Consider the following 15,052-nt stretch of genomic DNA (forward strand, 5'->3'; position numbering starts at 1 on the left):
CTCACAGAGTTCATCTTGTGGAGAACGAAAGGAAGAGAAAGTGTTGAACTCTTTTACGTATCTAATACGTAAATAAACATGTACGGTGATTATGACAGGTATTCAGCAGTTTCAACCTCTTTTGAAGAAGCAACTTGGCATAATTTTCTAACTGAATAAAACATGCAATGGGTCCCAAATTGTTCAGACTAGGTTTCCGCAATCTACTGTTCTATTCTAATTTTCAGATTAATGGGTAACTATCAGCAGTGAAAGAAGAAAAGCTCTTTGGAAGATAACTAGATAGGGAGGACATCTATAAAAAAAGTTGGACCAGCAGGTTCAAGCTATAGTGGTGATCCTTTCCAAATAAGATAAGCTGATAATAATTTGGTCTCTAAACAGCACTTCATCATTGTGACTGAACTTCAGTTTTAGCCTTGTTATCTCCTTTATGGTCTTAATTGAGAAGAGTTCAGAATCAAAGAAATAATCAATTTCTGGCATATTCAATTCCTAATTTTGTTGGTACCCTAAGTGGAACAATATCCATAGAAACTGGATCCCATCCCAGAATTTCCAGAAAGTGCAAGGTAGAAGTGATTAAATGTGTTAGCTATTAACCTTCTGTCTATATCATCTTCTTGTCATCATCTTCAAGTCAATCCTGTGTAAAGCACAGTATGATCATTCTCAAGATTCTGGATACAGGGTCAAAACACGGAAAGATTTCTTGCCTCTGGCTTTCATATGTGTAGTATAACTGTTTTTCTAAGCATAAAGCAGGTTCCAGTAGTATCTCTCAATTCTTGGAGCAGACATAAGGTTTATTGACTCATCTGTCAAAGGCAGGATGACTTGCTCTGTATAGTACTAGGTCTTCTTATCAGCTTTATTTCCACCTTGTTTAGATTATATTTCAGCTCATTCATTTAACCACAGCCTCAGTACACTGGTTTAGAAATAAGAAAATTGGTCTTTGATGCTTAGCTAATGAAATATAGAACTTGAGGGAAACAGCATTGGCTTATTTATGATGCCCATCAGCAAAGCTCTCCATGATTTCTGTCAGCAGCTTCCTATAGATTATAGATGATAGCAGTCTCTGTGATAAAAGCCTTGCGGAATACCATACGTCAACTGCCAGAGGGCCAAGCTAGAATTACCAGTGATGACCCATTCACTTCATTCTGGTTAGAAAATGGAATCACTCAGTAGACAGATCTAACCCCTGCAAGCTGTTCAAACAGGCTAACAGGATTAAATTATTTGTTACATAAAAGCCATGGTAAGGTCAAAAAGTATTGAGAAGGAAGACTCTCTGCCAAGTTCCTCGATGCAAATCATTGGCAAAATGAAAAGGGTCAAGTGAAAAGGGTCAAGAAAAGATTTCTCATCTGTATACAGCACCCTTTTTTCTGCTACTCCATATTCAGTCAGCTTTTAGGAACTGGCCCAAATAACATTTGTCCTCATTAAGGCCAACTGTATTTTGCTGACTGACCCTCTCCCCCCCCCTATAATAATGCATAAATTCATTCATTCATTGATTGATTGATTCATTCCAACAAAATGTAGATATTCCACTTTGGCATAACACCTCTGTTTGGTCCATCCCATCACCCAAGATAACAAATTTGGGCTATGTTTTTATTAATGAGAGATAATATTTATTTCATCACCATGAAAATGGACTATTTGGCAAGCTTGATCAGATTTAGCAGAATCTAGCACAGGGGTAGATGCTGGCTCAGGAATTCTGGGAGCTGAAGTCCATGAGTCATAAAAGAGCCAAGGTTGCCTACCCCTGATCTAGCATAAGGCATATTTTAAATCATCTGCACATCAGGGACATTTCAAATAGCGAAAGAGGTAGTTAGAGATCAAATCTGTCAATTGCTGCAGCCAACTGCTCCTTGCAAAGATCATCAAATCCATAAAATAGTGCTAGCATGTTACCTACATTGTCTTCTGTCTTTCTAGAATCTGACACCTTCTATAAGCTCCCTTGAGGTATATCTTTTCCACAAGGCTTATTAGATAGATTTAGATAATGTTAAATATCTAGCTTTTAGACCTCCAATTTACCATTAGGCTTAATGATAAAATAATGAAATATAGCCATTAATACATTTTTTTTAAAACAAATAGTCCAAACAGAAAAAAAGGAAAATTATCATTAAATGTAAAACAGTGCATACATGTGCAGACAAATCCACAATTCTGAGGATGAAAAAACCTGTTGAAAAATTTGAGTAAAACAACAAGAAAAGGAAGAAATACGAATGATATTGCAGAGGCTGACTAGAAAGCATTATCCTGGAACAAACGATGAAACATTTATACAAGCAAGCTACAGCAGTAATTTTTTCACCCCAACTACTTTGACATCTGCTAGAGGTCTAATTCAACTAAAAATGGAACATCCAATAAATGTTTTGATTTGTCTTGCTGTCAAGTCTATCTCTCAGAAGGTGGAAGAAGGGTCAAGAAGAACTATTGTCCTCCCGAAATCTGACCATTAGGGAAGAATTGGTTGACAGTGAATGTTGGCAGAAGTATTGGGGAAAAGTGATATTGTCACTTTGGAATTTGATACCAAGAGCTGTGAAAATGAAATGTAATTTGTATTTTGGATCTCCAGTTCTATTTTGAATATCTTTTAAATGTGTTTTTTTTAAACTCGTATCAGTCCTGTTCTTCAGCATTGATCTTAGCTCTGATTACTCCAATTACTGATTTTTTTTCCCCCAATCCTGATTATTGGCTTGATCTCAGCTTCTTGTACCTGTTTGTTAACTCCCCTCTGCTCACTTTCTTTCACTAACTGGTGACAGGGTGTGTACAATGCAGAATCTTTTCAATTCCATCAGATTCTTTCTTAACATGGTGTAAGTGTTACTGAAAACTAAAGAGTAATCACTGTCATCCAGTCAAAGACTCCTAAGGTTAATGGTCCAAATGAAACAGTAGAAGCAGACCCAGGACTGAGTAGCACCATGGACAACAACTTCAGAAGCTACTTTCTATTGAGCAGGCAAGTTCCTCCAGGTAGTCCAATACAGTCATATGTTGTATTGGAATGCTTCAACAAATGTTTAGGAGCTAAGAGTTACAAACTAGCCCAACTATAAAGTTCTCCACTTAACCTCTTTAAAAGCAAGATTCTTCCAGCACCTTGAAGGCTGATTGAAACAAGATAGGGCATGACGACAATCTTAGGGAAAATATTGTTTTACCTTGAGAAAATAATTTAATTCCCAGGCTCCTAAGGTAGTGACTCCTTTGGTCTCTTCCTCATGGCTCCTATGTGGACTAGTAAGGAAGCCATTATCTTGGCTGATATAGGAGAAACATTCAGATGGTTAGAATGTAAATCTCTCCCTGGCTCTAGGCATACCATTACACCAAGAAAAGAAAAAAATGATAAAGATAAAGCCTTTATCAAGTCAAACTTGACTCTGTTATCTACATAGGTTTTTTTTCATTTTTAATATATTTTTATAATAATATATTGTTGTGAAATGTACTCAATGTGTTATTTTTATACAGTGGTATTTGTACAGTGTTGATTAAAAATTCTTAACACTCTAATGTTTAGATAATTTAGACCACTGAAGATAGAAAAATAGAAATTTAACACTGATAGAAAGGTCAGTATTAATTATGATTTAACATGTCAGTGTTAATGACCATAAGGTTATTTAGCTTTTTCGTCCAGAATTGAATATAACATTAAAAAATTAGACATGTCCATGTAATTAACTTGGGGAAAATATGGCTTTTCCCCAACTTCCTAGTCTAGTCTACAACGTTGGCATTTCACATCCAAGTACCAGCTGAATCTGGTCCAACTTAGATTCTTCAAGATCAACAAAGCCGTTTTCAAGATCTTCTTCAAGGTCAATCAGAGAGAAAAAAAAAATGGGGATATCAGAAGAAATCAGTATGGCTGCACAAAGTGTTTTCTAATAAGCAGAGACTGAAAGGGACAAATATAAGAGATGAAAAGAGATGCAGTCACCCAAACCTTCAAGGAAAGATCAGCTAAACCCAATCACATCAGACTGAAATGGATGGTTTTAAAAAAAAGAACCAACAGAGCTTCTTTGACTTGTTAGAAGCAAAAATGACAAGGAAGTGTAGGTCTGCTACTAAAAGTAGATGATAAAAGAAAACAAGGAGAAACTGGAATAATATATTTTCGAACTGCTGGAAAGAAATATGTTTTCCACAATTAGCTGCTTTAATTATAAACTAAATATTTTGACGATTGAGATATGGTTCAGAAATTATCTTGGACAATGACACTACCATATCATCTTAGTTGTTACCTTTCAATAAACACTACAGATGTACTGCAAGAGGCAGAATTTAGGATTAGAATAGGCCTGCTCATAGGGAGCTGTAAATTCTTCATAGTGTTTAAAGACACAGTGCAACCTGGAAACAAGATACTGCCAGATATTGGTGTCATCTTGATGGATCACTGGTTTCTAAAGGAGAATACTCTAACTGATATTCTCTTCTGTTTATGTGGTCCAACTAAGTTGATAATGTAAGAAGATTAATGCATTATAAAACACACTTGGCAATATCTGGGCATCAAATCCATGTTTATTGATTAAACTTACATAATTGATGTGATGACTAGAACTTACACAATCAGACTTAAGAACAGCCACAGCTCTGAAAATAATAATAAAAAAATGCATCTGATGGAACAACCCCTTGTCTATGAATACTCATGCATAATAAAGGAATGGATCATTAAAGTTATATGGAATTATATATCTTGCTTTAGTAGGCAAATGGTGTTATTTCTTTGATTTTGACATTTAAAATGGATCTGTATGTTCAATACTGAAAACACCATTAGTATGAATACTACTGTCCACCCTCTCTAAACTATGATTTCCAGTGAGAATTCTTATTCCAGAATTCTTATTCCAGGATTTATAAGCGTACACTATTGAGATATGTGAGTTAGCCTTGAGGATAAACATTCAGTTTTTTGAAGATATTTCTCGGAGCATCTCCTTTGGGACTAAGCTTTATATTATGAGGTTATAACTCATTATTTAGTGATGATATTCTGCTCTGTACCAAAAGAAAAAGAAAAATAAGAAATAAGAAATCTATGGATGACATAGCCAAAGAAATGACCAATTATAAATGCATCCTGTCCTACCTGAGTGCAAGTGTATTAAACAGCCTGTAAGGGTATTATACCATATACAATTGTGTTATACCATAACAAATTACAGATTTGATCTATTATATGTTGTTGCTATTTTCAGACGGTTAGCATTTTTAAAGAAAGAAGAGAATAAATTTGTGTGCATAAAGGAAAACTTCAAAAATTGTTAGGATTCAGCCTGTAAGGGAAATATAACTACCTCATTTGTTTATCACTACCTAGAACAGCTTGTAATTGAAGTCATGTGCCTTTACTGCCATCTCTGTGATTGTCTACCAACAGGCAATGTCATTTTTTGGTTGCTATGCAATTTCTTCTGAGCAAATTGAACTGTACCATAGGGCAAGCTCTTCCATAATGAATTCTGTTCTATTTAGGCACTTCTGCCCCCTATTTATTCCTGTTGTGGTTGTCATTGGGACCCAGAATTAAAGTCTTTTTTCAGCGTTCATTTTCAAAGATGATAGTTTAAGGACACTTGCTATGGCTGGTGTCTGCAAGACTTACTGGGCTCCAGCTTGCCATTAGCTATATAGGGCATGATTAAAAGATGATCTTAGAATGTAAGTATTACTGCCCTCTGCAATAATACCATATGTATATTTTAGTACTAAGGTTCACCTGGAATATGTGATTTTATTTTAATATTTTGAGTAAATACTGACACCTCTGGCTGTTGCAGCTGTTCCTGCTTTAAGCTATATTATCCATACTCAAGAATAACAACCTTAAATATACAACTCTTATGAAAATGATTTATATCTATGATATCTTAAAGTATATCTGACTTGCACAAGTCCCTGTTCAACCACCCCATTCTCTAAGTGACTTTAAGCAGTTGTTCTCTCTTACCTCAATAGGTTTATTGTGAAAAAAGACGACCGTATATACTATTCTGAGTTCCAAATGAATAATCTTGGTGTTTGAATGTTGTTCTGGTCTCTAGTTTCATGCTGTAGCATGAAAACCTAGAACAAGGGTCCCCAACCCCCGGTCTGTGGACTAGCACCGGTCCACTGCATGCCAGAAATCAGGACGCACAAATAAGCGAAGCCCCATTCACAGGATGCAAGCAGCATCCGAAACCATGCCCCCTCCAGTCCGCGGAAAAAACTCTCTCCACAGAATTGATCCCTGGTGCCTAAAAGTTTGGGGGCCACTGCCCTAGAAGATAAACATAAAATAAGAATCTATTCTGACTTCATTTATATGTGCACATATGGTTTAAAGAAGTTTTCAGTCTTTTGAGGTTCACGTGCAGTATGAAACCAGCTCTAAAAGTTAAAATATAATTTTTACAACTTTACAATTGCATTTATTTACCATGCAAACTACACCATTATGTGTGATATGCAAATCTGGCCACATTTCAACATAGGTCAACTAAGTCCAGAATTGTTTCCCTTAGTTACTTTTGAGAGATAATATAATATTTACTAAAATTATCAGTGTACTGTGGAAATTCATCGATTTTCTATTTTGTTCATGAAAGAGAGTTAAGTTATTAATATTCTTTGGTAAAGTCATGCCTTTGTATTAATAACATCAATAGAGAAACAAACTGGAAATGGCAAAGGTTTTGGAATGGAGTCGAGGCAGACAATGGATGCTTTTGCATGCTATGTCCAACCATAGTTTAACGTAATGTGGTTAAACCACAATTATCTTCAGGATTGTCTACTTCTTTTGCAATCCAGCCATGAATAATGCCAAAACATGGAGTTTTATCTGAACTCAACAAATCTCAATGGTGCATTATGGTTTTCCAGAACAAGGCCACACTTGGAATACTGCATCCAGTTAACCAGTGGTGCTACATTTTTTCTACAACTCTGAGATCTTTCTCATGTCTCTTCTCGTTGTTTCTACTAGTCCCCTGACCTCCGGTTTCGTATATTCCTTTCCGACGACCTTAACCCATACAGATCAAATTACTTCTCTTCCTGCTCCCCCCTGTACTATCGTCACAAGCAATATCTCAGGGGCTGCCACAAAGAAGAGAAAGTCAAGCTATTCTCCAAAGCACTTGAAGGCAGGACAAGAAGCAACGGATGGAAACTAATCAAAGAGAGAAGCAACCTAGAACTAAGGAGAAATGTTCTGACAGTTAGAACAATTAATCAGTGGAACAGCCTGCCTTCAGAAGCTGTGAATTCTCCAATACCGGAAGTTTATAAGAAGAGACTGGACAGCCATTTGTCTGAAATGGCATAGGGTTTCCTGCCTGAGCAGAGGGTTGGACTAGATGACCTCCAAGGTCTCTTCCAACTTTATTATTATTATTATTATTATTATTATTATTATTATTATTATTATTATTATTGTTATTGTTATTGTTATTGTTATTGTTGTTTTGTTGTTGTTGTTGTTGTTGTTGTTAAACTTCAAATAATGGGTTATAAAACTAATTTGCTTAAACTATAAATATTTAAAATGATTCAGGATTCAGATAATATCCTAAACTATGGTTAATTGAGTCAAGAGAGCCAGTTTGATCTAGTGGTTAAGGCATCGCGGCTAGAAAGCAGGAGACATGAGTTCCAGTCCCGCCTTAGCCATGAAAGCCAGCTGGGGGACTTTGGGCCAGTCATTCTCTCTCAGCCCAACTCATCTCATAGGATTGTTGTTGTTGTGAGGAAAATAAGAGGAGGAAGGTGTGTTGAATGTTTTCCCTGCCTTGAGATACGGTATTTGTAAAAATAATAAAGTTGAGATACAAACAAACAAACAAACAAACAAACAAACAAACAAACAAACAAACAAATAAATAAATAAATAAATAAATAAATAAATAAATAAATAAATAAATAAATAAATAAATAAAATAATTGAGATAACAAGCAGAAATCAATCTAAATTTTCCAGCAACAATTTTGCAACAGATTCATCATTACCTATGGTGAAAATATTCCTGCCACTTGCTTACTCGTGATAGCATGTTATAAATGTCAATGCTATGTCTATGCTATGTCCTTCAAAACTTGATATAACATTCTGTATTTTTTTTTCTGTACTGATTCAGCTGAAATTACAAGTATAACATTCTTATACAGAAAGATTGCATTTCCCACATGGAACATTGCTGAAGTCCTGTTTTTGTTTATTTTGCTATGCAGAATAAGTATTGAACCTATTCTCTTATTTCTGTTTTTCCTCCCTGTTATTTAGTTTGAAGAGGGTATTTTGGATGCTTGCCTATACTTGATGGACAGAGCTCAACTGGACCTTTCTGGCCGAGGGAATCCTATCAAAGTCAGCCGAGTTGGCTCTGCTATGGTATGTAGTAAGCTAAGCATATACTTTGCGCAATATTTGGAATCTATTTATGATTTTTTTTCTTACTCTATTTAAATATATAGCAGGAATGGGGTAAATTTGTTCTGTTTTATGACTTAGCTGGCAAGGAAGATCTCTACTTTATTGAAAGTAGAGGAAGGAAGATCTCTAGTTTGTTTATTTATTTATTTATTTATTTATTTATTTATTTAATTAATTGAATTTTTACCCCGCCCTTCTCCTTGCGGACTCAGGGCGGCTGACAGCCTGATAAAAACAAATACAAAAATACCCCAATACTATCGTTAAAAAACATAATTAAAATGAAATATTTAAATTTGGCCTTTGTAATTTAAAATTGTTTTTAAAATCCCGCTAAAAATTTCCCCTTAGGCCAGTCCAGCTAGTTGAAATAGCCATGTCTTAAGGGTGCGGCGGAAGGAAGGGAGATCCGGGATCACCCGGATCTCTGGGGGTAGTTTGTTCCAGAGGGTGGGAGCTCCCACCCTCTTCCGGGAGGGGGACCCCCAGCGGTCGGCCGTGACAGACCGACTGCCGTGGGACTCCTCTGGGTGAGACACCCTCGCATGGCCGGCTACCCTCCATTAGACTCCGTCTTCCGCCAGAGCCTCTATAGGTCCAGGCTACGGTACCTCGCGAAACTTCCACTATTAGTCGTGGTTGAAGCGCACCCGGAAAGCCACCGACAGCCAGTGCAGCTCGCGCAGTAACGGCGTTACATGGGAGCGACGAGTCCCTCCCAAAACCTGGTTGCCAATTCACTAGTCCAGAAGCAGAGTGGGACTCCTGGCTTTTCCCTCTTTTTCACAGCAAAAATGCTACTCGTGTTCACATTATGTGTGCCCAAGCTGGGCTTGCTTCATCTTCTTTTTTGTGGGGTTTCCTGGAATGACCACGTGACCATATAAGTTTGTTCCTGGTCCCTCTAACCTTATAGGAAGATCCAAGGCAAAATTATTTAAAATATCTACGTGGCATAAAAAAGTATTCCATATACGCACGTTATATTTCCCCATAGCTTTTCTGTAAATAGGAATAGTGGACTAATATCCCTATAGTGGAGAAAAGGAATTCTAGATATATTTAGATTTTTTTTGCCCTGGGGCAGCCTATCTCTGTATGCAAAATATTTATTAAACCATTAATAGTTTAATTTTCTATAGATTTCTTAAAAAAATGTATCTTTCAGACAATTTTCTAAACTTCTTATTTTGGTGGATGGAAGACTATGAGACATTTGCAGCTGAGCATGAGTTAACAATTTAGTTCCCCACAATAGAAGACCCATTCATTTGGAGCATAAAGACTGCATCTTTCAGTAAAACATATGTGCATGAAACCACTTAATGCTAGAAAAATTATTTTTTGTAGCAACCATGAGTTAGTTCTGGAAATACCATGAAACACACTAAATGACTAAAACCTCTTCTTTATAGTCCAAATCAGGGGTAGGCCACCTTGGCTCTTTTATGACTCGTGGACTTCAACTCCCAGAATTCCTGAGCCTGGCTGGCTCAGGAATTCTGGGAGTTGAAGTCCACGAGTCATAAAAGGGCCAAGGTTGCCTACCCCTGGTCCAAATGAACCCCACACTAACCATCTCTTAACAAACCATATCTAGTTGTTATCGCTGTCAGGTGCAAACATGAAAGGGAGAGCTAACCTTTTGTTTCAGTTCTGAAGCAAACTCCTCTGTTATTAGTCTGGGCTGGGTGAACTAACAACACCTTAGGGAAGAGAATTTCATTGGGTTGGTGGTGAGGAAAGTTAAATCTTCTCTATTCCTGTGGTCTATAACCTAAAGAATTGCTCCAGTTCATGGCACTGTTATTTAAACATGGACACAACTTCGTTTATTTAATAGACGTATGTCCTGCTTTTATATACGCTAACACTTTTTACATCACATCAAATTTGTCATCGCATAACTATTAATTTTAACAATCATTAAATGATTTAGTACAGTATTGCATTTTAGTACAGAATTTAGTTTGTTGGTATTGGACAGGATGACAGAAGAAAATATAATGAATTTCATATTCACCTATGGTAATTGTAGCAGGCAGACAGTATTTCCTAAAGAGAGAAGGATGAACTTTTCTGGACTGCGCTAACAAATGATCTCTTCTACTGTTCAAGGCATGAGAAACCTGCCCTTTCTTGGCATCTGATCATCCTTGTAATCTCTATTCTGGTGAATTATTGGGTCGCCTCAGTTCACTATCATTTCATTTATCTAATTAGCAATATTTTTCAGGATATCCCTCAAGACTTTCAGATAAAATAGCTTGGAATTAAACAGAGGTGGGACACCATATTGTTTGTGGGCTTCCTAAGCTTCTCCATTTTGTGGCTCTTGAATCACTTCAAGATTGTACTGCCCAGATTCAGAGGCAAAAGTATAAACATTTCCTACTGTAATTTTCCCCATTGCTGTTTTTATTAAAATAAGTAAGATCATTTCCATATTGCACTCCCATTTAATAATAATAATAATAATAATAATAATAATAATAATAATAATAATAATAATAATAAAGTTGGAAGGGATCTTGGAGGTCATCTAGTCCAACCCCCTGCTCAGGCAGGAAACCCTATACCATTTTACTGCAATGGGATGTGAATGGTGATATATTGATTTCCACTATTAACCTTTCCCCAACCAGACCATCAGTTTTAGTTTTGCCTTCCAGTATCACATTGGCCTAACCCTCATCCCTTGTATGGAAGGCCAGCTATGACCCATGTCATAGAATTTTAATATAGTCTTGAGTATGCTATGGCATTGTAGCTAATAATCAGGAGGTCCCCATCTTCAACCTCCATTAACATGAACTCAGCAAACACCCTGAGGTAAGCTATTATTTGTTATGCTCAATAGTAATACCTGTTGTTATGTAAGAATGAACTGAAAGTTTCTGCAAGTATTTTACAGGTGTCCATAAATAGTGTCACAAACATACTTTACTCTGAAAAAAGTATAGAAGATTAAAAGTTTAATCCAGTTTTCCTCTTATCTTCCACGTTTGTGATTTGGTAGCAACATTGAGGTTTTGGAGTGTATGACAAACATTTGTAATATAAAAATGCCACCTTGTTCATGTCCTAGGTGGACCTATTTTTCAAGACAGCCAAGGGTCTTTACCTAAACCCATTAGACCTACTAAATACTTATCTCATCCAACTTCAGGGTTCACAGGACGTCGATTTTCTAATTAGAAACTAGTAGTTAATCCAGCCAAAAGCGTTTCAATGAGAGTCGTGATTTATTTGACAAGAATGTAGCAGCTCAGTATTAACATAATTACAAGCAAAGGAGAAAGCAATAGAAAGTAAAGAAGCTTTTTCTGCATTACCTCCACTGATTTGGTTCAAATTGCTGGGAGGAAATGCATAGTTCACTAATAGCTATCCATTTTGTCATTAGTCAGCAAAACTCATGAAGCCTCACCTCCAGCAAACGTAGACAAGCAAAATCTTGTTTTCGTGATGGGCAACCCACAATGGACCTAGTTATTTCTTTTTAACTCAGATTGGAAAACAGGCTGAAATTGATGAGATTGTGAGGGAATACATTGGAATAAATATGAATTAGATGACACTTTTTTCTTTTGTTGTAAAATACTCTTTTTCTAGAAACATCTGGTTTTTTGAAGTATTATAGATTTGGGCCTGAATTGCAGAACCATTTTGAAGTGATAGGGAGCCCCTCAGTGTATAATGTAGGAATTATTGTAGGAATATCCCCGTCCAAGTTTGTTTAAATTTTATGTCCTTATATTGTGCACTCAAGCTTGTCAAGAGAAATGCAGGTGAATTTACACTGGCAGTTATGCCTTGACCCTATGGGCAGCACAGCCTGGAAGGTAGAATTATGGCTTGTGGTCTTAAACATAACAGAGCTGAATTTGTTACATGCTCTTTCTAAAGCATTATATCAGACAGAAAAAGATGTTTTATAATCTATGCATAGTTTATCCTTCCAGTCATTGCTTTTCAAGTATATGGGGACTCCAAACCTCAAAATCCCCAGCGGCAGAATTTTAACCATGTTGGTTGAGAATTTGGGAATTGTAAGTCCAACATATCAGGCTAGGGAAAGATGCTATGGGATATGATTTTTCCTATTACACAATTACAACTTCCAAGATTAAATGAAGGCTTTGGTACATTTACTATTTTTTTTAGATTTATAAGGCTGCCAAACCCACACTGACTCTGGGTATTGTTCAATCAAAATCCAATCCAATACATACAACTAAAATACACATTTATATTACACAGTAATATACCATATCCAAGACAAACAATGCACATCAAATGCACACACCTATGCCACCACTTGAGGTTACTCCTGAACTTTTAATGTGCGAATCATACTGGACCCCATGTTGATGGACAACCTCATCCAGCTATTTCATGTAAATGTTAACAGGACAGGCAAGAGTGTTAAGCCCTGAGACCGCCCACAACTAGGAGATTGTGTCAGGCTGGTCCTCTAGTCATACATCATTACTGACTGGAATTAGTCATGGAGAAAGGAGAAGAACTACTACAACACTCCTGATCCCATATTCTGTAGCTAGTCCAGAAAGATACTATCATTGATTGTGTCAAAAGCCATCATGAGAATCAAGAAGAACCAGGACGACTCCTAGTTCCACCAGAGATCAGCAACAAATATGATAAACACGGTCTCCATACTATGCCCCAGCTTGCAACTTGACTGAAACAGCTCCAAACAATTTGTTTCTCGGGGATTCTGGAACCTTAATCCAATAAGCTTCTCCTTGATCTTACCCCCAAAGAAAAAGCTGGAAGTTGGATAAAAATTATCCAGAGCCATTGGACCTAGCAATAGGTTTGTTTGTTTTTTTAAAGAGGGAACACAGTACTGCTTCATCTCTGAATTTAGTATTTTATGGATCCAACTGCTTGTCATTTCCCAGAAAATCTTAGCAAACCAGGCAAATAGAACTCATAAATAAATGACTGAACTAACAGTTCTGAGGATCCTCCCCATGTTCTCAGGAATCACAGGCTCAGACTCTGGCTAGGTTACAAACCAAGCTAACTCAGCAATATCTGCTAAGTCAGACTCTCACGCAGATTTGCCTTTAGGAGCTAATAAGAATCAATTAGGCAAAATGTTTTGTTGAGTAGGCATTCTCTATTTCTCCAGAAAAATGTGGACTGCCTTGTAGTTGCACAATACGTATGTTTTAAAAGTACGTTTCTTTTCAGATTCAATTGTAAAGCACCTAACTGGGTCAGTTCAATCTCTTTCACCATTACTAGACACACGTCCTTACTTCCAACATCAAAATAATCCAATTCTCCTTGTGTAATAATAGAATCCCATTTGAATCAAAATGTTAAACTTTGTTCCTTCTTTGTTTTCTTAAGGTAATTATTCTAACATCACTCTGGCATTTTATGGTAACTTATAATTGACATAGGTTAAATATATTTGGTCTATAGGAGATTAACATCAACAATGACTCTATTTATTTATTCTTCAGATCAATGCTCAAGATGATAAAGGTGTAGTTTATGGATCTTGGGACAACATTTATGAATATGGAGTGCCACCATCTTCCTGGACAGGAAGTGTAGACATTCTATTGGAGTATTATAGTACTAAGGAGCCAGTGCGATATGGGCAGTGCTGGGTCTTTGCTGGCGTTTTCAACACTTGTAAGTATGAGACTAAATGTGCAACAAAGAATGATATTATTAATACAATGATGTCCTTTCTAAATATGAGATTTTCCCCCAGCACCTTTTGATATTTAATATTATTAATATGTATGTAGTACCAAGAGTATAATTAATCTCTGTTTAAAATATAACAATTAAGGTTTATATAGAGCTGAGGATCTGGCATCTTCTAGGTGTCATTGAACTGTACCTTCTGGCAGCTTCAGAAGTATGCCAATCATGAGGGATGATAAAAGTCATAATTCAGTGGGGTTTACAGTTCCTCAGAGCTGTTAAAAAATATTTAATATGCATTGTACTAATGGAATTGTAGTGCACACTAAGTTTGGAATTAACCGAACCTAAAAACAAAATAAAACGCCAGCCCTATTCCTACTTTTCTTCTCTCCCAATAGCTTGTTCTATTGTACATTTCTTCATTCCTATATATCAGGCAAAGGAGTAAATTTCCCCATGTTTCCTAAGTTTCTTCAACATAAGTACATTTTATGCTTTATTAATGGATTGATCTCTGCTCAAATATTTATCAATAACTGCTTACCCTTGATTAAAATACAAAATACAAAAAGTATAAAAGCCCCTTAAAATAAACAATTAAAAATCCAGCAGAAAAATATTTATTTACAAATTTCCTAAATACAGAGGAAGTGCATTTTATAAGCTAGGAATTATGTAGGAAACAGGATAGAGAACTGAACCTTTGACACACAGTTGCATCTTCTGCAGGATTTGGTGGCCAGATGTGATCATAATCTTGATATTCCCACAGATAGTCAGCTCCTAAGCCAACTAGAATTTTAAAATTGCACTGATTGATTGCCAAATGATTGTTAGTAAAAAAATTAGACATTGATA

General features: G+C 36.3%; 1 protein-coding gene across 1 annotated transcript in view; it reads left to right on the forward strand.

Annotated features, from left to right (window-relative positions):
- The window catches only part of F13A1 (coagulation factor XIII A chain), a 99,255-nt gene that overhangs the window by 44,420 nt on the left and 39,783 nt on the right, over positions 1 to 15,052 (forward strand). The window contains exons 6-7 of the mRNA XM_015810848.1: positions 8,348 to 8,455; positions 13,999 to 14,173. Coding sequence (XP_015666334.1) covers positions 8,348 to 8,455; positions 13,999 to 14,173 — 283 coding nt within the window. The remainder of the gene's footprint in view (positions 1 to 8,347; positions 8,456 to 13,998; positions 14,174 to 15,052) is intronic.

The sequence above is a fragment of the Protobothrops mucrosquamatus genome, unplaced genomic scaffold (assembly GCF_001527695.2).
Source record: "Protobothrops mucrosquamatus isolate PMUCROS unplaced genomic scaffold, P.Mucros_1.0 scaffold23, whole genome shotgun sequence".
Lineage (NCBI taxonomy): Eukaryota > Metazoa > Chordata > Lepidosauria > Squamata > Viperidae > Protobothrops > Protobothrops mucrosquamatus.